Here is a 21,720-nt window from a genome sequence, read left to right as displayed (position 1 = left end):
TTAACAACACTCTCTCACCAAGCGCTTCTCATAAAACAAAACACTCTTCTTGTAGCATATCCGGAACCTACACTATCTGAACATCCTCAGAAATATGTGTTCCGCAGGAACGTAGCATCGGGATAGCTCGAGAGTTCATTCATTTTCATGGGTGATCCTAGCTTGTTTGTACCGCCGGCGTCGCTCTGTTTGCTTAGAATTGGGATAGGATGGGAATCTGTGGAAGGACTCTTTTTCCGGGATGCATTTTAAAATATATTTACACATTTAGATTTACATTTTTTTTCCAAAACTATCATCACCTATCATGGTTTAACGATCAACGCTCCGTCATCGTAATCATCGTCATCATCGAAACTTCAAAAGCAGTTTTTCTGTTCAAAACTGAAAATTATTCGATGAAAATGTGTTCACTGTGTTGCAGTTGTAGAATTGAATACAGTGAACATATTTTCCAGTTAATTTTCTTGATTTTGAACGAAAAAACTGCTTTTCAAAATTCCGAAATTGATGATGGATCCTGCCCCCTTAAGACAATTGCCAAATTTACTCTCCGATAGATGCTTCTTTTTCTCCTCTGGGTGACAAGACTGCTGTCTCCGGTAGGTGAAACTTGCTTTGACGACCTCCAACAAACGTCAAATTTTGAATCCCACCCACCATCAAGCAGCACCCACTAGCCGCCATTCCCGCTTGCGGATAAGTGGATAGAAAAGGAGATGTGGTAGTTATGTATATAGCTGAGTAGGCCATGCTATACAGAAATGATCATTATCATTCAATCTGTCAAGTGCACAAAAACCACAGTGTGCAATGAAACATTTGTCGAGGCAATGCAATCAGGCAAGATTAAAGCTATATATTATGGATCCGACAGAAATAAGAACAAACATTTTTTTAAATATCTTTTTACTCAATCTACAAGAATAATATTTGAATAGTGCGGTGGGTTCATTAACATCGTAAGAATGCAGCGCCACACATGTCATTATGACCGTTATGTCGCGACAATAAAATACGCAGTATTTTGAAGCTTGCATAACGCCACTGTAATGCGTAATACTTTAACAGTTGTTACTTTAGAGTTCATTTGCATTAGCAATGTTGATTATCTATTGAATTAGTGCAATGATTTAATGCTTGGTGTTACTTGGGTGCGTTGGAACAACCAAAATCCCCGTCTCCGTATATTACTTTGCTGTCTGACCGCTATCAGCCCTGTGACAACAGTGTAGACTTTTCACAATGTGACGAGTAAAGAAACTATAAGCAAAGAAGCGAAATGTTCCAATTGGAATTCCAAGTTTACTGTCAATGTCATTCCAATCGAGCAGGAGACTTGTCAAACACTTTTTCACACAAGCTGAAAACGACTCACACAAAAATGTTACCGCCCACGAAAATTTTGCTTCTTCTGAAGTAGCATATTTTCTGAATACTTGAGTGTCGGTTGCAATTTTCATGCTTTGCATAAAGAATGCTCTACTCATTACATTGGTTTTCCACACATTCAGTCAATTTTTCATTCGTTACCCAAACCTGTGAAAACTCAACACATAAAACCTGTGACTCACTTTTAGCATGGGATTCAACATTGGCAGTGCTGCGTAATAGATTTGGCATAGTTGCTAGCTGATTTATTTTGAATATGATCAGATTTCGTCTCTTTATAATTTAGACTCTTTAGTGACGAGCGCCGATTGTTTTGACGGTTTTGACAGCTAGGTTTGTTGATTACGTGCTTTCAAAAGATTCCAGCATTTCGATCGAGATTCTGATGTAAGTTTATTTATTTCCCATGATCTAAAATCTACCTCGTAATTAACTCATCAAACCCTTCAGGGAAGCACAATGACCATCCCATCGTTAACGTCACGTCGATTGATCCTTCGGTTATATCGAGACCTACGTCGGTACGGTTCCCAGTTGCAGTTCACCGATCAGGAATATTTCCTGCAACGAGTTCGGCGGGAATTTGATCAAAATCGCACCCTGTGCGATCCGAAGGAGATTGAATTTTGTTACAAGGTAATCCAATCCAGTTGTATGATAGAAGAAAATTAACGTTAATTATGTTATTTCAGCGTGGCAGAGCATTGCTGGACCAAGCCCGAGTAATTTAGCACACAAAACGATGTTCACTTTACTGAGATCAGCTGTTCAAGTTCGATCTTTCCGAAGCCCTTTGATCCGATGGAAAACCACGATCGACACCTCCAAGGTACCAGCACTGAGAGACGACGATCTAGAGGAGACATTTGTCCGGGGCAGCGGTCCCGGTGGTCAAGCCGTGGCTAAAACCAACAATAAAGTGGTTCTGACGCACAAACCGACCGGAATCGTGATCCAGTGCCACAGTTCGAGGTCGTTGTTCAAGAACCGTGAGGAGGCCCGCCGCCTGTTGGTTGCCAAGCTGGACGAACTGGAGAACGGGGATCAATCGGTGGAGGCCCAACAGAGGAGAATCGATCAGAAGAAACACTCGGAAGCTGCGCGTCGCCGGTCCAAACGGCAGGAGATGAAGAAAGCTTGGAAGGAAAGGGAGTTCGGACAGCCAGATTGATAACGTTTTTAGATAGTGTATAGTGCATAAATATAAAGCTTGTAATCTACCATGAGTTAAAGTTACCTAATTTGCTAATTGTTTCCTCCTTTTTGCGCTTTTTCGTCAACGTGGGGTCCGCTCCGCTGGTAGACGCTTCCGGTTCGACAAGCCTTTTTGTAACATCTTTATCCAGGTATTTGCCGACGCCGGAGCGGAACACCTTCAAGGGTTGAGCTCTAGCCGTTTTCTTCTGTTTCTCTTGCGCTTCTCGTTGCACGCGCTCCAATTCATCCGAACGTTGCTTGGCTAGTTCTTCGTCCGCCTCTAGGAATGGATCTACGAATACCTGCACACGCTGTATGAAGATATTTTCAATCGGTCGATCTCGATTGTCCACCTCGACGCGTTCCATCTCGGTGAGAACTTCCAGACCTCCGACCAGTTTGCCGAAAATTGTGTGTTTTCCGTCTAGGTGGCGACACGAGCGATACGTTATAAAGCTGGAGAAATGGAAAATCTATCGTTATTTTATGCTATTAACACTTCAGTCGTCGCGCTGTTGTATTTCGTATAACACTGCTGGAAAAACCTCAATTTTTGTTCACTGAAATCTTCTAATTTATTGGGTCACCAAGTGGCTCGGTGTCGGTAGCTTAGTTGGTAAAGCGCTCGTCTGGTATTCAAGAGTCCTAGGTTCGAATCCCAGCCGAGCACGTGGATTTTTTTTTTCATAATTTCACCCATAGTTTATCCATCTTTAGCACGCGTAATGAGTTAAATAATTTTGACGTTGGATAACGTCTTACGGCAACATACTGGGGTACAATTTCGAAAAACGAAAAATCGCTCGCGTCATGAAAAGTGGTTAGATTTTGACTGTTAATAACTTACTAACGCCCCATAAATTTTCAAGATTCTTGCACCGATCGATTGGAAATCTTTCTACGAATCTACTCAAATAATAAAAACTATTGATTTTCATGACTAAACTATAGAAAAATTGGTAAATATCGAGGCATGTCTTATTTTTCATAGAAAAGTACATTTTTCTTGCTGTTATAAGGATTTGACGTTTTGAAGTTTACATGTACCGTAATCCGGGGTAACATTGATCAGTTTTTAGGATATTTCTTAAATATTTAATTCAAAAATGCAAATGTTCAGAGTTTTATATTTTTAAAACAAGTACTGCCTCCCATAGCTCGTAACTATAGCTTGAGCTTGAGCTTGATTGGCCGCCCGTGGATGCACTCCAGTATCGCCAGATCAGCTGCACTTACACAAGGAACCAACCGAATGACTGCTTGGGACTAACAGGCATCCTCAGTGTATAAGTGCTGGTGATCTTCTATTTTTAGACAACAATGGCACCTGCCACGTCAGAATGCAGACCAATGAGGGGAAGGGGGAGGAATTGATGATGCATTGAACTGACTCCCACGTAGACCGTATATTCCACTGCATCCACGTCAGTTCATGCGGGAGTGTATGGGTTAGGGGAAAGGCATGGCAGAGAGGTTTGCTTTTGTGGTTAGCAGACTGCCTATGTATCAGGCGTAAGGAAGGCGTGCGCGTGGAAGTAGGAAGCGTTAGGGAAACGGTTTCTTGTCCGTCTCTGGTTCTAGCGTTTGCTATGAACGAATAGTTTGAGTGTGATATATTTAGAATGGAAGATAGAAGCAAGTGAGAGGTATACAACTACAAAGTACGAGGAAAGGGACGGGCCTGGGATTGAACCCATGACCTTCTGCATATGAAGCAGAAGCGGTAGCCATCAGACCACCAACCCCGTCTTGCCTCCCATAGCTCGTAACTATAGACTGTATTTTGTTTTTTGAAAGATTTGAGTATGTTTACATAAATGTTGTATGTGATTTTATCATTTAGCTGATATGGGGTAACATTGATCATCCATGTAAACAATCTTCGGTAATATTGAAAATATCGCTACTTACTTAAATCATGACCACAGAAGCCGAATATGATGTCCAAACGCTTACATCTCATTTATTTTTTGAGTTATTTTAAAATTAAAAACACCTCAAACAGCTCAATACGCCTAAAGGTAGGCAATTTCCTAAAATAATTCTACATTCTTAACAGTAATTCGTTAATGTTGCCTAATTGAACATACTTATAAAAGTTTTGACAGCGGAATCGTTTTTTGCGATGCCATTTTTAGTTGAAACCCGCATTTTCCTTGCTCATATCGCTTTCAGAACCTATGTGAGACATGAATCTTCGGTAGTGTCATCATTAACCATTGAAATCATTGTTTCGCAAACTTGACAAATTTACGCATAAAATTACGCAAGTTTTGCAAAAATCTTAATTTTTAATAGTTCATAAATAAAAGAAAGAGAAGCAACATTCATGCTTTGGAAATGTTTCATCAATAAATGATGATACCAACTTATTACGAGATGAGTCATTCCGATCAATGTTACCCGGCTGATCAATGATACCCCGGATTACGGTACCGTAATTTCGGGTGAAATTGATAATATTTCATGGTTTTTCTTGTCTGTTTTTAATCATGTTGAAAATGCCAAACAACTGAATACAAGTACGACAATCAGCCTCTTTGGCTCATGTGCCAAAATTTTATAACAAATGTGGTTTTAGTGTTAAAAATCATCCCTTAAATAGAAAATCGGGGAATCTCATTTCGGGGTGAAATTGATCACTTGTCAAAGCGATTATTGTTTTTTTTTAAACAACTCTACATAATGAATATGAGCTCCCTGAATTCGAATATGCTTGCAAAATTCTTAATAATGCAATATGTAAAGAAATAATGAATACTTAAATTCAAGAATTGTGATAAAAATGCCTAAATGTAGGCAATTTCTTAGGGAAATACCGGATATCTAACAGAAATTTAATTATTTCAATTGTCGTCGTCGCTACCTACATGTAATGCATGCTAGAGCGATCAGAGTATCAATGTGTCAAACAAAGAGCTAAAACTAACAGCTAACAGGATTGGTGTCACTAACAGCTAACTAGAAAACTAATCAATTAAAATTATAATTGATTAATAAATTAATTGATTAATTAATTAATTAATTAATAGTTATAGATGAAGTGTCTCTGGTACTAACTCTTTTACATCGAATGCATAGTTGTGACCCGTTTTGTTTGAAATTGTGCTGCAATTCAGTTTAAGCGCGTTCTCCACGGATATGACGAGTCAGTTGGATGTCCTTCGGTATGATGCTGACAGCGCTTGCCTCTACATTTCCCCGGACACCACTATGAAGCAGAAAAAGTTCTTCATGGTGCGGAACTTCTTCGAGTATCAAAAGCATAATGCCAACTAACGTGACTGGCAACTTTAACATCGATTTGAGCAAAGAGGAGAACATGGAGCTCGCGGACTTCATGGAGAAGTACCTCAACCTCAAACTGGATTCGGAACCTACTAAAGCAACCAATCTTAGTGGATCATGCGTGGACCTAACGTTCGACCGGAATATTTGTTTGGGAAGCAAGAGTTACCGCTCATGCTTCTTCTTCCATTGACCGAGTCTATGGGTGTTGAAGTGTTAACCGAACTAAACTTACACCACAGATTTTCTGTGCACACAATGTCCATAATAGGACAGAATTGACATGCCACAAATAATATGAAAATTGATTGGATTTTTATCAGTAGAAATCTTTCATAAGTTTGTGTCGGTCTCAAGCCAGGAAATAGATGAAGCTAACGTTATCCAACGTCAACTTGGCGGTTGTGCCTCGGAAACAACCTCTTACTTTTTTAACAATAATAATTATGCAATTGAAAACTTACAACTGTGATCCATTGGTGTTCGGTCCCGAATTGGCCATCGACAGGATCCCCCGCCCGGAATGGGTCAGATTCGGACGAATTTCATCGGCAAATTTCTTCCCCCAGATCGACGTTCCTCCGTTCCCAACGCCAGCCGGATCACCGCCTTGGATCATAAAATTCCGAATCGATCGATGAAACAAGCACCCATTGTAATACCCGGTCTGGCAGTGCTTCAGGAAGTTTTCGCAAGTCTTCGGGACCTGGTCGCAGTACAGCTCCAAATTTAACGCGCCAAAGTTGGTCAGCAACCGGACATAGCCCTTCTTCTTAACCCTTTCGTATCGGATCACATCCTCTTCGATTATGGCCGCTTCGTGATTCAGAACCGGGACCATCGAGGTCGAAGTGAAAGCAGCGGCCACCGCTCCCGTTGAGTAATGAGCCGCATTGAACTTGTCCGCCACCTTATGCTCCACGACTTTTTCCTCGGGGGCTTTGTAGTCCTTTTCCAGTTGGGTCAAAATTTCTCTGGTTTCCATCGAAATCGTTTTCAGTCTTCCCTGGGGATCTTTCTTCTCTGCCAGCTCTTCTTCCGTCTGAACCCTCAGATTTTTCTTTATGTGATGGAAGCTGCTGATGTTGAACTTTTCCAAATTGGCCGGGTCCTGAATCGTAATCAAATCCTTCCTCGTGAAAGGAGTATCATCCAGCAGGTCCTTCCAATTCTTGGCTTTGATGTTGAGCTGTTCGATGGCTTCGTAGGAAAATACATTCCCCGTCTTACCGTTGGCCACGATGTGTGAATTTTTCGTAAACGGTTTAAACAACGTCGGACAGTGGTACTGGCCTTCGTGGTTTTTGCTGAAGTTCAGCTTGATCAGCGATTTGCCATCCTGGGGCGCTCCCGTTACCGGATTTACCTTGAAAGTTTTGACGAAATCGACGATGGCCTGCAGCTCAAACACATTGCCGTCCTTGTCGCAGTACGGGTGCTCAAACGGAACCATCGATAGGCAGCAGTGGTCGAACGGGAGGCGCTTGAACTTGATCTGTTCGTTCTCGACCGAGGCCGTTTTGTGGCCACCATAGAACTCGGACCACTCCGTGTACGTTAGGTACCTGATGAAGCAAAATTAATGGTTTCAATAATGCTATTCTAGTTTTTTAACTTTGCTACTTACATTTTATCTTTTTGATGTTGTTTTTTCCCCATTTTGTAGCGGGATTAGGTGAGTTTTCAGCAGAATGTTTGAAAATAAGTGGAATTTCTAATCGATTGTTTTTAATTTACGTTTCGTATTTTTACACAAAACTAAAACGATTCTGACAGTAACTGACAACTGTCAAATCTCTAACAAAAAGTCTACACAACACATTAGTAGTGGGCGATTTCGAAGCGATGTTCCTAAAATCGATTTATTCATTCCGATCAATCGATTTTTTGAAAATAACACGCCAGAATGAGCCTCTGTACGTGCCATCAATTCTTTTGTTCTTTTGACTTTTACTGTGCGCCTTGTGTTGGTGCTGTCTCGCTCTCTCTTACGGGCAACTTGAAAACAGGGCGCACAGTAAAAGTCAAACGTTTTATAGCATGCAAAGGCTCATAAGGACGTAAGTCGCATGAATGATTTCTCTTCGGTGAATAACGGCGACAAGACGCAAGTTGGTCTGCATTTTTTCACCTCAGTACGCAAGATTGCATCGTTCTGAAGTAAAAAATACTAACAAACCCGCATCTTGTCATCTTTATTCTCAGAAGAGAAATCAATCATTTGACTTACGCCCTGTTTCGTTCATCCCTGGACGAAACACGCCATTATTCTAGTACACGCTCGATTTATTGGAATTGTTCCTGACCGGGTTTTTCATTTTCACACAAAATTCGAAATTCCGCGATGAGATTTTAGAGACCATTTAGGTTAAAACAGAAATTTAAAGACCTTCCATTGAAAATAGAAAGTAACTAAGATTCTAAAAAGAGATCTGCTACTAGCCCTGCAACAGGAGAAAATCAACAAACAAAAAATATTTTCCGCATAATCGATGCTTTGCTTCAACTACAATTTTCAGACATCTCTTCCCTTGTCGAATCGCGTTAAACAAGACAAACCTGAAATCATCCCACCAAACTTTTTCTTTTCACCGGAAGGAAAAATATCTACACAAATACTTTTCAAGCATGTATTTCATATTTCAGTAAAGAGCCATTTTTATCTTAACATAGGTTTTAATTGTCACTTACGTTTATGGCAATGAGCTGGTGTACATTGTAACCGCTTTGGTTCCCTCAGAGACCGCGTGCTTGGCAAGTTCCCCCGGAATCAACAGGCGAACGGCGGTTTGAATCTCCCGTGAGGACATCGTCTTCTTCCGGTTGATTTTGGCCAAGCGGGACGCCTCGGTGGCAATCCGCTCGAAAATGTCCCCCATGAAGCTGTTCATAATGCTCATGGCCTTCGAAGAAATTCCAGCGTTCGGATGAACCTGGCGCAGCACCCGGTAGATGTGGACGTTGTACGTTTCCTTCCGGCGAGGTCCGGAGCGCTTGGCCATCTTCCGATCGTCCTTGGAGATGGTCTTCTTTGCCTTGCCCGTTTTCTCACCTGCTGCTCCAGCATTCGCTTTCTCACTTGCTTTCGATGCCATGGTTGAAACTGAATTGATGCGAAACCGACCGTTGACTTCGAGTTATTCGCTAAATTTGATGCCGGCATTTCTCGGGAAACTGTGAGCCGCTGCGCCACGCCGCCGACGCTGATGTGCGGGTATCGGCGGCGCGCCAAGCGGCCCCTACACTGAACCAAAAGATCCTCCTCGAATCGTCGACACGCTCATGCTGGGATTTTGTGTAGAGATGAAACACAGACAAACAGACGTCACACTCTCATCATTGTCCATCGACCACCTATTTAACGGTCTTTTGAAAAATATGGTAGGTGGCCAATCCGCCACCCGCAGCGCTCGTAACGTTTTTGTTCGTATTTGACGTTTACACACTACCGCCATCTGTTGGCCCGTTTGCCAAACACACCGATTGTAGCATTGGGCGTACATGTCCTCGTGACTATGGTTTTGATCGAGAATTGTTCTAAGTGTTACGTCTGTTTGTCTGTGGATGAAATATCCGTTCGTGAACAATTCCGCACTGATAAAAATCCACACGCTCGATCTGTGTGTTTAAAATTATGGATCGATTCATGAACGTCCATATCGATTTGCTATGATTTTCTTGCAAACTTCGTGTGTGCTACACATTCAATTCCTGTGTCTTGCTTCATGGATTGATTCATCAACCGACGACAGGGATTACATATTTTTTCCACATAAGTTCCCAAAGCTTTCTCTTCAGATTCGTATGTGTCAACCTATGGACGCATAGATCATCACTCCAACACGGATTCAGTGTGTTTTGCTTATGGTTATCTTGTGTCATAATCATCATGTTCAAGTTGGTCGATTCATTGATTTGCGCAATGAGATTGTTACACTGAGAAAAATCTACACGTCAAGGTCGTGTGTTTTACTTATAGATTTGCGCAATGAGGAAAACCACATGATTTGAGTGTGGTAGCCATATAGATTTCATCATTGATTTCACGGTATAATAACATGTGTATCAACATTAGGTTGTCATGTGAAACAAACATAAATTTCCAAATATTAAATCATGAAAACCAACTGATTTGCTTATTGAATTCGAAATGTAGTAGCTTTAGATAGTCATGTGTGATAGAACATAATTGTCATGGGACTGAAAGAAGAAATTTGGTAGAAAAACTTTTGCTCCCCAAAATATGGATCCGAGGCTCCTCTGCTTGTCGCTAGTTCTCTTGATTTTTTTTTTCAAACCCGTGAGCCAGCAACAAGCGGGGCGCCGCAAATCCATAATTTGGGAAACCAGGGATAAGCATATTCCATTTTTTCGAAACTGAAGCCAGGAAAATCTGTTAGTGGAATCCGAATTTTCTGCTAAACTATACATTATAATTAATGTTTTCTTATAGAAAGGTAGAATTCTCGTATATCGGTCAACTTCACTAATAAAAGAAAAATCGAATTCATAAATTTTCATCTAACAGTTTCAGCTTCAAAATTTGCTTCTTCTCTTTGGAAGCATGATGATGACTGTCGTTCGGCACGAGGTCCAACCGCAATTTAGTTCACTATGCATCCCATGGGTTGATCACAAACAATTTAGAAGCTTTGAACATGGAAATCGATAGCATAGCTCATGGATTTCATCATAACAATCTCATTGCGCAAATCAATGAATCGACCAACTTGAACATGATGATTATGACACAAGATAACCATAAGCAAAACACACTGAATCCGTGTTGGAGTGATGATCTATGCGTCCATAGGTTGACACATACGAATCTGAAGAGAAAGCTTTGGGAACTTATGTGGAAAAAATATGTAATCCCTGTCGTCGGTTGATGAATCAATCCATGAAGCAAGACACAGGAATTGAATGTGTAGCACACACGAAGTTTGCAAGAAAATCATAGCAAATCGATATGGACGTTCATGAATCGATCCATAATTTTAAACACACAGATCGAGCGTGTGGATTTTTATCAGTGTATGATGAAATCCATGAGCTATGCTATCGATTTCCATGTTCAAAGCTTCTAAATTGTTTGTGATCAACCCATGGGATGCATAGTGAACTAAATTGCGGTTGGACCTCGTGCCGAACGACAGTCATCATCATGCTTCCAAAGAGAAGAAGCAAATTTTGAAGCTGAAACTGTTAGATGAAAATTTATGAATTCGATTTTTCTTTTATTAGTGAAGTTGACCGATATACGAGAATTCTACCTTTCTATAAGAAAACATTAATTATAATGTATAGTTTAGCAGAAAATTCGGATTCCACTAACAGATTTTCCTGGCTTCAGTTTCGAAAAAATGGAATATGCTTATCCCTGGTTTCCCAAATTATGGATTTGCGGCGCCCCGCTTGTTGCTGGCTCACGGGTTTGAAAAAAAAAATCAAGAGAACTAGCGACAAGCAGAGGAGCCTCGGATCCATATTTTGGGGAGCAAAAGTTTTTCTACCAAATTTCTTCTTTCAGTCCCATGACAATTATGTTCTATCACACATGACTATCTAAAGCTACTACATTTCGAATTCAATAAGCAAATCAGTTGGTTTTCATGATTTAATATTTGGAAATTTATGTTTGTTTCACATGACAACCTAATGTTGATACACATGTTATTATACCGTGAAATCAATGATGAAATCTATATGGCTACCACACTCAAATCATGTGGTTTTCCTCATTGCGCAAATCTATAAGTAAAACACACGACCTTGACGTGTAGATTTTTCTCAGTGTACTTTGTTTGCTTAAGGTGAATATGAATCGAAGCCAAACCTTAAATTTTCAAGAGCACAAATCTGGGGAACCAAGCATCCGTTTAAGCTGCTGAAAACTTAATCGATTGGTCACCAGCTGGTGGTGACCAATCGATTGAGTTTTCTGCTCAAACGGGTGTTCGGTTCTCCAGATTTGTGCTCTTGAAAATTTGAGGTTTGGCTTCGTTTCATCTTCACCTTAAATTGCTGTATATTTTCCTAAGGAATCCATATGTTTTGAAGCCTCTAATCATTGAAAAACAATGAACAACTGTCAGTCCCTACAGTTTATTTCACTGCGATTTTTGCGCAATAGACCGCAAAATTAAAAACGGTGTGCAGTAGGGTGCGGCTTATTTTTCGAAAGTTCTCAAAATAAAAAAAAATCGTGTGCTCTACTGAATTCAAACTAGTGATCCTTTATAGAGAGATAAGCGGAAGTAAAATGGAAAGATTTGGCAACAGACCAGCAGTGCTGATTTTGCTCGGCGTCGAGAATAATATTGTAACACGGACATGAATTCCTCATTGCAATAAAGTGTATTTTGTTTCGTTATAGATCTTTGAGCTACATATCAAAACTAATAAACAGCCGAAAAAATCAAAAACTAAAAATCGCATTGACAAAAATTTAAAAAAGTAACACATTTCATTTCTTTGCTTTATGCAAAATTACTTTTACCGAAATAATTTCAAGCGGATTACATTACTCATCAAAAAAAGTTCAAAACAAACATAACGCATGTTCGTTTGGCTCACACTTTGACAGCTCTCGCTGCTCGATTGGCTCACACTTTGACAGAAATGTCAGCTTCCGCGAATCTCTCTTATAAAGGATTTCTAATTCAAACCACATTAAAAGCGAAACCTCAAAATCTGAGCCAAAAATATTAACATTTAGAGGTGGCGCAAGCGTCTTGAAGGTGAAATCTCAAGTTATAAAAAGTGACCTCCAGTGAAGTAAACATAACTTTGTTATTTTTCAACCGATTTTGAAATTTTAAGGACCATTATCTTTGTGGAACATCGAATTTGTCAAAAATCAAAACTTGTCTACGTTAGAAACACTTTTATCCCAATTTTTCCTCATTTTTCTAAAAACATCATTTTTGTTTGACCATAACTTCATACATACTCAATCGATTCCTAATCTTTTTACATGTTTTTGAAGAAAATTTAGTTGTTTTCAAACTGTTCATACAACGCATTTTGCTTAAAAATGGGTTTGACTTAGTTATTCAACAAAAACTACCCAAAAACATGATTTTTTAATGAAAAAGTCATATTTTTGGATTATTTAAGTTTTTTTTGTCGGAAATTGCATTTTTTCTATAAAACTTAAATTAATAAAATATCTTGCCTTAATTACGAGTTGAATAGTGCATATATATTTTAAAATACGAATGAGATTAAACCAGTTCCAGCTTTATAGATAATATTTGATTGGCAAAAATTTGAAAGAACTGGCATTTTTTGTTAAAAAATCATCTTTTTGTGCAGCTTTTGCTGAATAACTTGGTCAAGACATTTTTTAGTGAAATGTGATATATGAAAGGTTTGAAAACAATTGAACTAGCTTTAAAAGCATGAACAAAGATTTGGAATCGGATGAGTAATCATGAAGTTAAGCTCAAACAAAGTTGAAATTTTTAGTAAAATGAGGAAAAAATTTGGAGTTAATTACTTTGAACTAAAACTTGTTTTGATTTTAGACAAATTTGGTGTTCAACAAAGTTTTCATAAATATGAATCTAATGATTGATGCAATGTTCAAAGCCACCACTATGACTGAAGCAGTCCAAGTAGGTGTAAAATTTACAAATCAAATTATTATTGGATTACGTTTTTCTAATGGATTCAAATAATAATTTAAATATTTTAAATTGGATATCTCGTTCTCTGAATGATGAAGAGGACGAGTTGTTTAATTTTTTTACAGTTAATAACGTGCATATAGCAGTTATTACCGAAACGTATTTAAAACCTGGATCTAAACTCAAAAGAGATCCTAACTTTTTTGTTTATCGTAATGATCGACTTGATGGGGCATCATTTCATTTCATCATTCATAGGCGTATAAAACATCAACTGTTTTCGCCATTTGAAACTAAAGTTTTTGAAACTTTCGGTGTTTCTGTCGAAACACAGTTTGGTAAATATACTTTCATAGCTGCCTATTTGCATTTTCAATGCTCTGGACTGCAAGTTAATTTGCTCCAAACTGACTTGCGAAAATTGACTCGCAATAAGTCAATTTTATTTTGTCATTGGTGACTTTAATGCCAAACATCGGTCATGGAATAATTCTCAAAGTAATTCCAACGGCAGAATTTTATTTGATAAGTGCTCTTCAGAATATTTCTCAATTCAATGCCCTGATAGCCCTACATGTTTTTCCTCTTCTAGAAATCCATCTACGATTGACTTGGTCTTAACCGACTCTAGTCATCTTTGTAGCCCATTAGTTATTCATGCTGATTTTGATTCTGATCATGTCCCAGTTACATTTCAAATATCCCATGAAGAAATTCTTAATCCTATCAGCTCCACTTTCAATTATTTTCGAGCCGACTGGAATATATATGAAACGTATATTGACTCTAATCTTGATGTTAACATTTCATTACAAAATAAACTTGATATTGACAATGCTCTTGAAACTTTAACAAATTCCATTGTTGAAGCCAGGAACATTGCAATTCCAAAATGTGAAATGATCTTAAACTCTTGATTTGTCTTTAAAACGTAAGGAGAAGGCAATTTCAATGCACTCGCGATGCTGCTATGAAAATTATATGGCAGGATTTGCAGAAAGAAATCAAGAAACGTTTTGCACAATAAAGAAACAAAAATTTTGAAAATAAGGTTTCTCAATTGGACCCTGGCTCTAAACCCTTTTGGAAATTATCTAAAATTTTGAAAAAACCTCATAAGCCAATACCGGCATTGAAAGAGGAAAACAAATCATTACTAACTAATTGCGAAAAATCTCAAAAACTTGCTATGGAGTTTGAAAGTGCGCACAATTTTAATTTAGGACTTACTAGTCCAATTGAAAATCAAGTTACTCAGGACTTCGAAAATATTCTCAATCAAGAGAACGTTTTCGAAAATACCTGTGAGACTGATTTGGAAGAAGTGAGAACTATTATTTAAAAAAATCAAAAATATGAAAGATCCTGGCAATGATGAAATTTTCTACATCCTCATCAAGAAACTTCCAGAAAGTAACTTATCTTTTTTAGTTGATATATTTAACAAATGTTTTCAATTAGCATATTTTCCTGACAAATGGAAAAATGCAGGGGTTGTTCCAATTTTAAAACCGGACAAAAATCCTGCAGAAGCTTCTAGCTATCGTCCAATCAGTTTACTTTCCTCCATCAGTAAACTTTTTGAAAAGGTCATTTTGAACAGAATGATGGCCCACATCAACGAAAATTCAATTTTTGCCAATGAACAGTTCGGATTTCGCCATGGACATTCGACCACTCATCAACTTTTACGTGTAACAAATTTGATTCGTTCCAACAAATCTGAAGGCTATTCTACTGGTCTTGCTCTTCTAGACATAGAAAAAGCATTCGACAGTGTTTGGCATGAAGGTTTGATTGTAAAATTAAAAAACTTTAATTTTTCAACATACATTGTTAGAATAATTCAAAGTTATCTGTCAAATCGTACACTTCAGGTTAATTATCAGAACTCCAGATCTGAAAGACTTCCTGTAAGAGCTGGTGTTCCTCAAGGCAGCATTTTGGGACCAATATTATACAAAATTTTCACATCTGACTTACCTGAGTTACCTCAGGGATGTCAAATATCCTTGTTTGCGGATGACACAGGCCTCTCCGCCAAAGGACATAGCCTGCATGTGTAGTCGAATGCAAAAAAGTTTGGATATTTTTTCTTCATACTTGCAAAAATGGAAAATTTTTCCTAATGCTTCCAAAACTCAACTAATAATATTCCCACATAAACCAAAAGCTCTTTATTTGAAACCTTCAAGTAGACATGTTGTCACGATGAGTGGGGTTCCAATAACTTCAACTTTAACTTTTAAAAATCATATTAAGGTCATTCAATCCACTTATTAACAGAAAATCAAAACTTCGTTTTTAGAACAAGCTTTTGATCTTCAAACCAATTTTCTTGCCAACCATGTTGTATACTGCACCAATATGGACCAGGAGGAAAGCTCTGCAGAGGATTCAAAAAAAAAAATCTGAAAATGATTCTGAAGCTACCTTTCTGGTAGAGTACTAATATTCTATATCAAATGTTGAAACATTGGAGCAGACGTCAAATTATTAAATTATGAACAAAATATATTAAATTGTGAACAAAATGTAAATAGATAGTTTTACCAAATTAGGATGATAGTGTTACCTAACACAGAACATCTAGATATAAGGAATGAATATAACGTTTGAAATGATACTAATAAAGACTCGTTCAGTGGCATTCACAAGGGTTCCTGAAACGCTTAAAAATACCACAACGCTTGAAACGCGTTCCTGACGAAAATTTGTTCGTTGTCTTAGGATTCAAAACTGCTTTAGACACATACAATATATTGCTAATTTTAATTTTGAGAACAGCTGGACACGCTTGCACTTATTCTTAATTGATATGTGTGAGTCGCGAGTAGTCGCCTTCGGGTATGATTCAATTTCAATGCGTTCCATTTCAGAAATTTTGTTTACATTTTCTCTTGTCTATACAATACTTTAGGCAAAGGTGACTCCCTATCAACCATATCTAAGCGTATGCTATCTATTCGTGAGTGTACTTATTTACTATGCTGTAGTGCTGATAAGCTTGCGGTCTGATATCTCTACTCACCTTAGTCTGGTTTTGAAATTATGCGAAACAAGTTGTTCGCTATTGCATATAGTTTACAAGTTAGATTGTTTAGTATTGAAAATCATATAACCTGGTGCCAAAGGAGTTCAAACGTGTGAACTTTATAATATTTTTGTCAAATTGAGGAACTAGGAACTACGATTATTCTTCATTTCACGACAACATTTATCAATATTCGAAATGAATCACCTTGAATGCGTGGTTATCTAGCGACCGAACCCTACTTTTGAGTACTTACGTATTTCAGCTTGAGTGGTCGAACCGTGTCGGGTAATGTAATTTTGAACAACTATTTGCCTTTGGCGTGTGATAAAATCTGGGATCCATATTTGATTCAGAACTTGACCGCGTTGGTGCACAATGGCACCTGCTCTGATACTCGTAGCGATAGTCGCCTGTTTGTTCAAAGCGATCCAAGCTTACAACATTCCGCAGGAGTTGATCCATTGCTATCGAGGTAACTTCACCCAACCTTCGGTAGGATTCAACCAACAGCTTTTGTTGGAGCTGATCCGTAAGGTCGAAGAGAAGAACCCCACCACGTTGGACATGCGAATGCTCAGTGTCGAGCTGATTCATCGGTAAGTTGATATTTCCGATAACTTATTGAGGTGTGATCTTACTAAGTATACCGTAGACTTCGAATTGATGGCATCGAAAAGGCTCCAGGTCTGCAGGAAACTGAATTCGTGACGCCCTATAGCACTCGCGGAATAATGGTGCCCAAGTACAAATTGCTGCTACAGTTGGTATCCAACATACCCGGAACGATTGAGTTTGACAAATTTCTAAGTCCTTGGGAGATTTGTCTGCTCCATAGATTGTTGAGCAGCACCGTGGAGCCGTTTCAACGTGGAGACGAACGAACCAGTTGCCCAGCGATTGTGGCAGACCCATCCCGAAACGCACAGGCACCGTGGATCACTCAGAACAAGTAAGATCGCTAATTCACATACAATGAGCTACTAACTACTAACAATTCGTTTTCCGAAGGTCCCAAATGAACCAAACGACGGGGACGACCTTTGAGCGTCCACTATCACGCTGCCCGCTGGAAGGCGGAACCTATCGAAGCTTCCAGTATGGCTCAATAGCTCCTGGGGTGCTCGTTATGTCGATTGCCGCAGGACTGCAGCCTCAGAACGTCCGAATCAGCGAATTTATCTCCGCCTACAAGAGAAAGGGCACGTACGAAAACTTGGAAACCATGGAGCGAGCAGATACTCGCAAGCAAGTGGAGAAGTTACTTTCGTCAATGGAGTCGATCGACAATACGTACGTTGTCGGATTGGCGGGAGATTTGGCGGAGGTATGTTTGTACCAGGGTCCTTATGTGGGTACCGATCTTCGAGTGGGACTGCAAGGGAATTGGAACGACACGTTTTTCCCAAGGTTACGGTTCCTGGCTGATAATCACGAAGGTCGGTGGGAAATGACAGACAGTGAACTTCTGTCAGGAATTGACGGATATTTCCTGGCTCAACAAGTCCCATACTTTGTTAATAAGGTTAGAAGGCTTCGGCTATCACAGGTACTCGATATGTACTACAGCAATCGGGGCATTCCGGTTGTTTCGATCGAAAACCTTGGAAAGCGCAAGCTTCCGAACATAAAACAAACGCCAAATGGAAAGCTGTCCCGAACGTCCGAGCTTAACGAAGATTCGCTACACCGAATGTTCAATGCCGATCGAAAGACCAAGTTATGGAATGTTTTCAGTGAAGATGAAGCGCAAGACCCACATGGGGATGCACAAAACGTTCCCGACGATATCAATCGAGCCTGTTATAGAAAGCAAATCCTTCAAACGATTGATAAGGATCGGCTGAAGCAAGAAACGTTCAACTTTGTGCAGGTTTTACAGTATACAACCGGCAGTGTTGTTGTCGAGGATTCACTGATGCGAAGAAACTGCGATGCAGCAGTTGATCGGTTCTTCAGTTACGCAAGCAATTTGTTAGATTCGTTCGAGGGTTGTACTTCTGTTGGAATGTCGGATACGAAGCCCATCATTGATTTGTTGTTGGTAATTGATGGATCTCGGAGCGTTTACGAAAACCTAAGAATGATCTTGTAGGTAATGCTGGCTAAGGTGCGATAGCTAAAATGATCAACTTTGCTTACTTTCAGTCATCTATCCGAGTTGATTGATGTGTCGATCTATGGGTCGTCCATATCCGTTATCAACGGTCAATCGGGAGAATTTATGGTCAACCAGACACGAAGTTTGTCCAGCGTGTTTGAACAGCTCTCGGCATACCAAGGATCTTGTAAGTCTTACAAACTGAATCATCTAGATAACTGAAGTCTTAACAAGCCATCTTTGCAGATCCATCAGCGTTGTCGCTATCCAAAAGTTTCGACTCGATCATACGCACTTTGTCCAGTCAGATGGATGAAGAACGCGCCTACCGTACAGTCGGAGCTAATGCTCCAGTCATTTTGGTCATCTCACAAGGCGCCCGTATTGTCAACTCGGATTTCGTTAGTGCCCGTCGAATGCTGACCAGTTCTTTTGAACAGTTCCCCGATTTGTACTTTGTCTTCCTGACAAACGATGCGGCTACGTTCAGCCAGTTGACTGACTTTGTGAGTGTCCTGTTTAGCTTTCCTTGGATAATCTAAGCCTAACGATCCTTTAATTCTACAGTCAGGAGTATCCCACAGTCGAGTTCCAATCGAAGAGCACTACAAGATCATCGAATCACCCTCAATCGATCCGCAGCCATACAGTGGATTACTCCAGGCTACCCTGAAAGCCATTCCGCAACGTTTGGTTGCGCCGTTCTGTCGTACCGAAGCCAACCGAAAGTTATGGCGAACGGTCAACGTACGAGAAGAACACGAACAATACCTAAGTCCGGGTGTAGAACTCCGGTACCGTATCAGTCGCAACTTCTTGTTCAACACCGGCAATGTTGGAATTCAGTTCCAAAACTCCGGATACGGAGAGTTCACCGTATGCGGGACGATGGACTCTTCTTTCGCGGGTCTGGCCTGCCAGACCACTACTCCGGAGAACGACAACGTGTGGTTCAACTTCACCGGGTTGTGCTCCGGTGAACCGGGCATCGAGTGCCGATCGATATACTTCCTGGTGCAGATGGAGACTTCGAATATGAAGTGTACGGAGAACGATTGTCGCTACCCGGACCAGGTTCGGTTCGTTATCAAACACGAGGGTTTGCGGTGTCCCTCGGATGGAAGCGGAGCGCGGAGTTTAGTGATTGGTTGGATCCTTCCGGTGTTTGCAATGTTTTTGACGATCAGAATGTTACGTTTTATTTAGTGCGAAAATAGTTCAAGCGTATACCTAGTTGTTACAAAGTGCAATATCCTATAATATAGTATTTAAATGAATTAACTCATTAATAATAATAATTAGTTTATGATAACATTCCTAAACACATTGATAATAGAGTGTGTTGTTCGTTGATTCTGTTTTCCTACTGGATTCCCTAATGTTCTACGAGTCCATCCACAGTGTACACAACTGACTGAAGAGAGACGGAAGGGAGTTCATCATAGACAGGATTGCAAAACGGTCCTTCCAAAGACAAAATAAAGACCTCCATGCCCCTTACAGTAACCCACATGGTTATTTTTTCGGTTATATATGGGACACCCTTAAAACCGGCTAAAGACTGGTAAATTCAATTTAATTTTTTTTCTAAATTGTCAAATATGGGTATCGAACTTCATCATTTTCAAAAGCTATCTAATCTTGGGGAAATATTTGAAGTAGAGTTTCCAATCCCGGAAACATTTCCCGGGAAGTGAAATTTTCCGGGATTCCCGTTTCCTTGGATTCCCTATTTCCCCGGGTTTCCGTATTTCCCGAATAGTTAATAGAACTATTAACTAAAAAGAATTGATCATCTATTTTCGAACAAAACCCAAAGCTCAAAATTTTACTTTTCACATCATTTTAACAAACCACTAGTTATATTAGGATGTTGATGTATTGTATTTTATATTCAAATAGTTGTTCATTAGATGGATTTTGTTCTGCCCCGACGTCACAGATTTTTTGAAAAGATAATATGCTATACAAATTGAAGAATTTCTCGAGGGATCTTTTCCATGAATTGAGCAGGCTTATAAAGTTTTCATAGATGCAACTGCTTAATTTCCAACTTAAGACTATAGTAGGTTTTATCCTAGCGCTTTATTGTTTCATTGTTCGTAAATATTATTTGAACTTCATACGATTCTTCAATAATAGCTTACACATGGACATTTTATTAATGCTATAAACTTCTTCGCTAGGCTTCAATAGCGTTTAAAACGAGGCGAACAGTTTTTTTTTTGAGAAACATGAATAAATCACTCCCAGAAAAGATTATGAAACATACAAATTTGTTGGTAATAAAAATTTGCATGGAATATGACTAATTTTAAGTATTAAGTATTAGAGGCCCAGATAGCCGTAGCGTTAAACGCGCAGCTATTCAGCAAGACCAAGCTGAGGGTCGTGTGTTCGAATCCCACCGGTCGAGGATCTTTTCGGGTTGGAAATTGTCTCGACCTCCCAGGGCATAGAGTATCTTCGTACCTGCCACACGATATACGCATGCAAGAATGGTCATTGGCGCGGTAAGCTCTCAGTTAATAACTGTGAAAGTGCTCATAAGAACACTAAGCTGAGAGGCAGGCTCTGTCCCAGTGGGAAGATAACGCCAGAAAGAAGGCAGAATGACTAATTTTAAAATAAAATTTCATCAAATTTTCTTTATTTTGACGTTCTTGAGAATTTCCCAAGATTTCCCTGGAAATGCCATTTTTATTTCCCGTTTCCCAGGAAATAAAATCTCGAGAAAATGGAAACTCTAATTTGAAGGATATTATCCACCTAGATGACAGGTCCAGAAATTGATGTCGAATACGTTTTTGTACCCAGATTGAAACTGGCGCAACCCATTCTGAATCTGAATCAACCCCAACCCGATTCAGGTTCGACCGAACTACAATTTACTTGATGTTGGTTTGTTTATGTGTTGATCACCGACCCAGTTCCTAAAAAGTTTCTAGGTGGCCAATACTCACTACAATGATCACGTTCAATCAGGTCTGAGCTGGTTATTCGTAATGATGAAGTTTAACACCAAAATTAACAAGTTTTGAAGGATCATCTGAATAAGTTACCACATGACGTCTGTA

General features: G+C 39.4%; 5 protein-coding genes across 7 annotated transcripts; 3 read left to right on the top strand and 2 right to left on the bottom strand.

Annotated features, from left to right (window-relative positions):
• The first annotated feature begins 1,658 nt into the window (after nucleotides 1-1,658).
• Nucleotides 1,659-2,618, top strand: LOC5575698 (MIEF1 upstream open reading frame protein). Its single transcript, XM_001662090.2, has 3 exons — nucleotides 1,659-1,779; nucleotides 1,843-2,028; nucleotides 2,085-2,618. Exons 2-3 carry the CDS (start codon nucleotides 1,852-1,854, stop codon nucleotides 2,121-2,123), a joined length of 216 nt encoding a protein of 71 aa, XP_001662140.2. The 5' UTR covers nucleotides 1,659-1,779; nucleotides 1,843-1,851; the 3' UTR covers nucleotides 2,124-2,618.
• On the top strand, nucleotides 1,726-2,633 carry LOC5578503 (probable peptide chain release factor C12orf65, mitochondrial). Its single transcript, XM_021852281.1, has 3 exons — nucleotides 1,726-1,779; nucleotides 1,843-2,028; nucleotides 2,085-2,633. The coding sequence occupies exon 3, from the start codon at nucleotides 2,135-2,137 to the stop codon at nucleotides 2,561-2,563; it is 429 nt and encodes a 142-aa protein (XP_021707973.1). The 5' UTR covers nucleotides 1,726-1,779; nucleotides 1,843-2,028; nucleotides 2,085-2,134; the 3' UTR covers nucleotides 2,564-2,633.
• On the bottom strand, nucleotides 2,577-7,666 carry LOC5575700 (peptidyl-prolyl cis-trans isomerase-like 2). The gene is made up of 3 exons (XM_001662088.2): nucleotides 7,505-7,666; nucleotides 6,342-7,442; nucleotides 2,577-3,045 (listed from the first exon to the last, which is right to left on the bottom strand). The coding sequence occupies exons 1-3, from the start codon at nucleotides 7,534-7,536 to the stop codon at nucleotides 2,610-2,612; spliced, it is 1,569 nt and encodes a 522-aa protein (XP_001662138.2). The 5' UTR covers nucleotides 7,537-7,666; the 3' UTR covers nucleotides 2,577-2,609.
• Nucleotides 7,667-8,570: 904 nt separating this feature from the next.
• LOC110678181 (histone H2B-like) lies at nucleotides 8,571-8,972 on the bottom strand. The gene has a single exon (XM_021850804.1). It carries the CDS (start codon nucleotides 8,970-8,972, stop codon nucleotides 8,571-8,573), a length of 402 nt encoding a protein of 133 aa, XP_021706496.1.
• A 7,462-nt stretch (nucleotides 8,973-16,434) lies between these two features.
• Nucleotides 16,435-19,976, top strand: LOC5575688. 3 transcript variants are annotated; one of them, XM_021852280.1, is made up of 7 exons: nucleotides 16,435-16,830; nucleotides 16,899-17,141; nucleotides 17,198-17,494; nucleotides 17,554-18,633; nucleotides 18,691-18,830; nucleotides 18,890-19,149; nucleotides 19,211-19,976. In XM_021852280.1, the coding sequence occupies exons 2-7, from the start codon at nucleotides 16,921-16,923 to the stop codon at nucleotides 19,847-19,849; spliced, it is 2,637 nt and encodes an 878-aa protein (XP_021707972.1). In that variant the 5' UTR covers nucleotides 16,435-16,830; nucleotides 16,899-16,920; the 3' UTR covers nucleotides 19,850-19,976. The 3 variants fall into 3 exon arrangements, with proteins under 3 accessions (XP_021707972.1, XP_021707971.1, XP_001662137.2); XM_021852279.1 differs by having other exon boundaries at nucleotides 16,435-16,835; XM_001662087.2 differs by having other exon boundaries at nucleotides 16,435-17,141.
• Nucleotides 19,977-21,720: the final 1,744 nt, after the last annotated feature.

This window comes from Aedes aegypti, chromosome 3, assembly GCF_002204515.2.
Source record: "Aedes aegypti strain LVP_AGWG chromosome 3, AaegL5.0 Primary Assembly, whole genome shotgun sequence".
In the NCBI taxonomy this organism is placed as follows: domain Eukaryota; kingdom Metazoa; phylum Arthropoda; class Insecta; order Diptera; family Culicidae; genus Aedes; species Aedes aegypti.
The sequence above is the reverse complement of the archived record's forward strand: the minus strand, read 5'-3'. Positions and strand labels throughout refer to the sequence as shown.

What these genes read in the sequence shown, in the direction of transcription:
- LOC5575698 (XM_001662090.2), top strand. Translation starts at nt 1,852, where the DNA reads ATGACCATCCCATCGTTAACGTCACGTCGATTGATCCTTCGGTTATAT. An exon ending in AGATTGAATTTTGTTACAAG is followed by an intron (nt 2,029 to 2,084) that starts GTAATCCAATCC and finishes ATGTTATTTCAG; the next exon opens with CGTGGCAGAGCATTGCTGGA.
- LOC5578503 (XM_021852281.1), top strand. Translation starts at nt 2,135, where the DNA reads ATGTTCACTTTACTGAGATCAGCTGTTCAAGTTCGATCTTTCCGAAGC.
- LOC5575700 (XM_001662088.2), bottom strand. Translation starts at nt 7,536, where the DNA reads ATGGGGAAAAAACAACATCAAAAAGATAAAAT. An exon ending in CAACATCAAAAAGATAAAAT is followed by an intron (nt 7,443 to 7,504) that starts GTAAGTAGCAAA and finishes TTGCTTCATCAG; the next exon opens with GTACCTAACGTACACGGAGT. An exon ending in AACACCAATGGATCACAGTT is followed by an intron (nt 3,046 to 6,341) that starts GTAAGTTTTCAA and finishes CCATTTCTCCAG; the next exon opens with CTTTATAACGTATCGCTCGT.
- LOC110678181 (XM_021850804.1), bottom strand. Translation starts at nt 8,972, where the DNA reads ATGGCATCGAAAGCAAGTGAGAAAGCGAATGCTGGAGCAGCAGGTGAG.
- LOC5575688 (XM_021852280.1), top strand. Translation starts at nt 16,921, where the DNA reads ATGGCACCTGCTCTGATACTCGTAGCGATAGTCGCCTGTTTGTTCAAA. An exon ending in CCGTGGATCACTCAGAACAA is followed by an intron (nt 17,495 to 17,553) that starts GTAAGATCGCTA and finishes CGTTTTCCGAAG; the next exon opens with GTCCCAAATGAACCAAACGA. An exon ending in GAAAACCTAAGAATGATCTT is followed by an intron (nt 18,634 to 18,690) that starts GTAGGTAATGCT and finishes GCTTACTTTCAG; the next exon opens with TCATCTATCCGAGTTGATTG.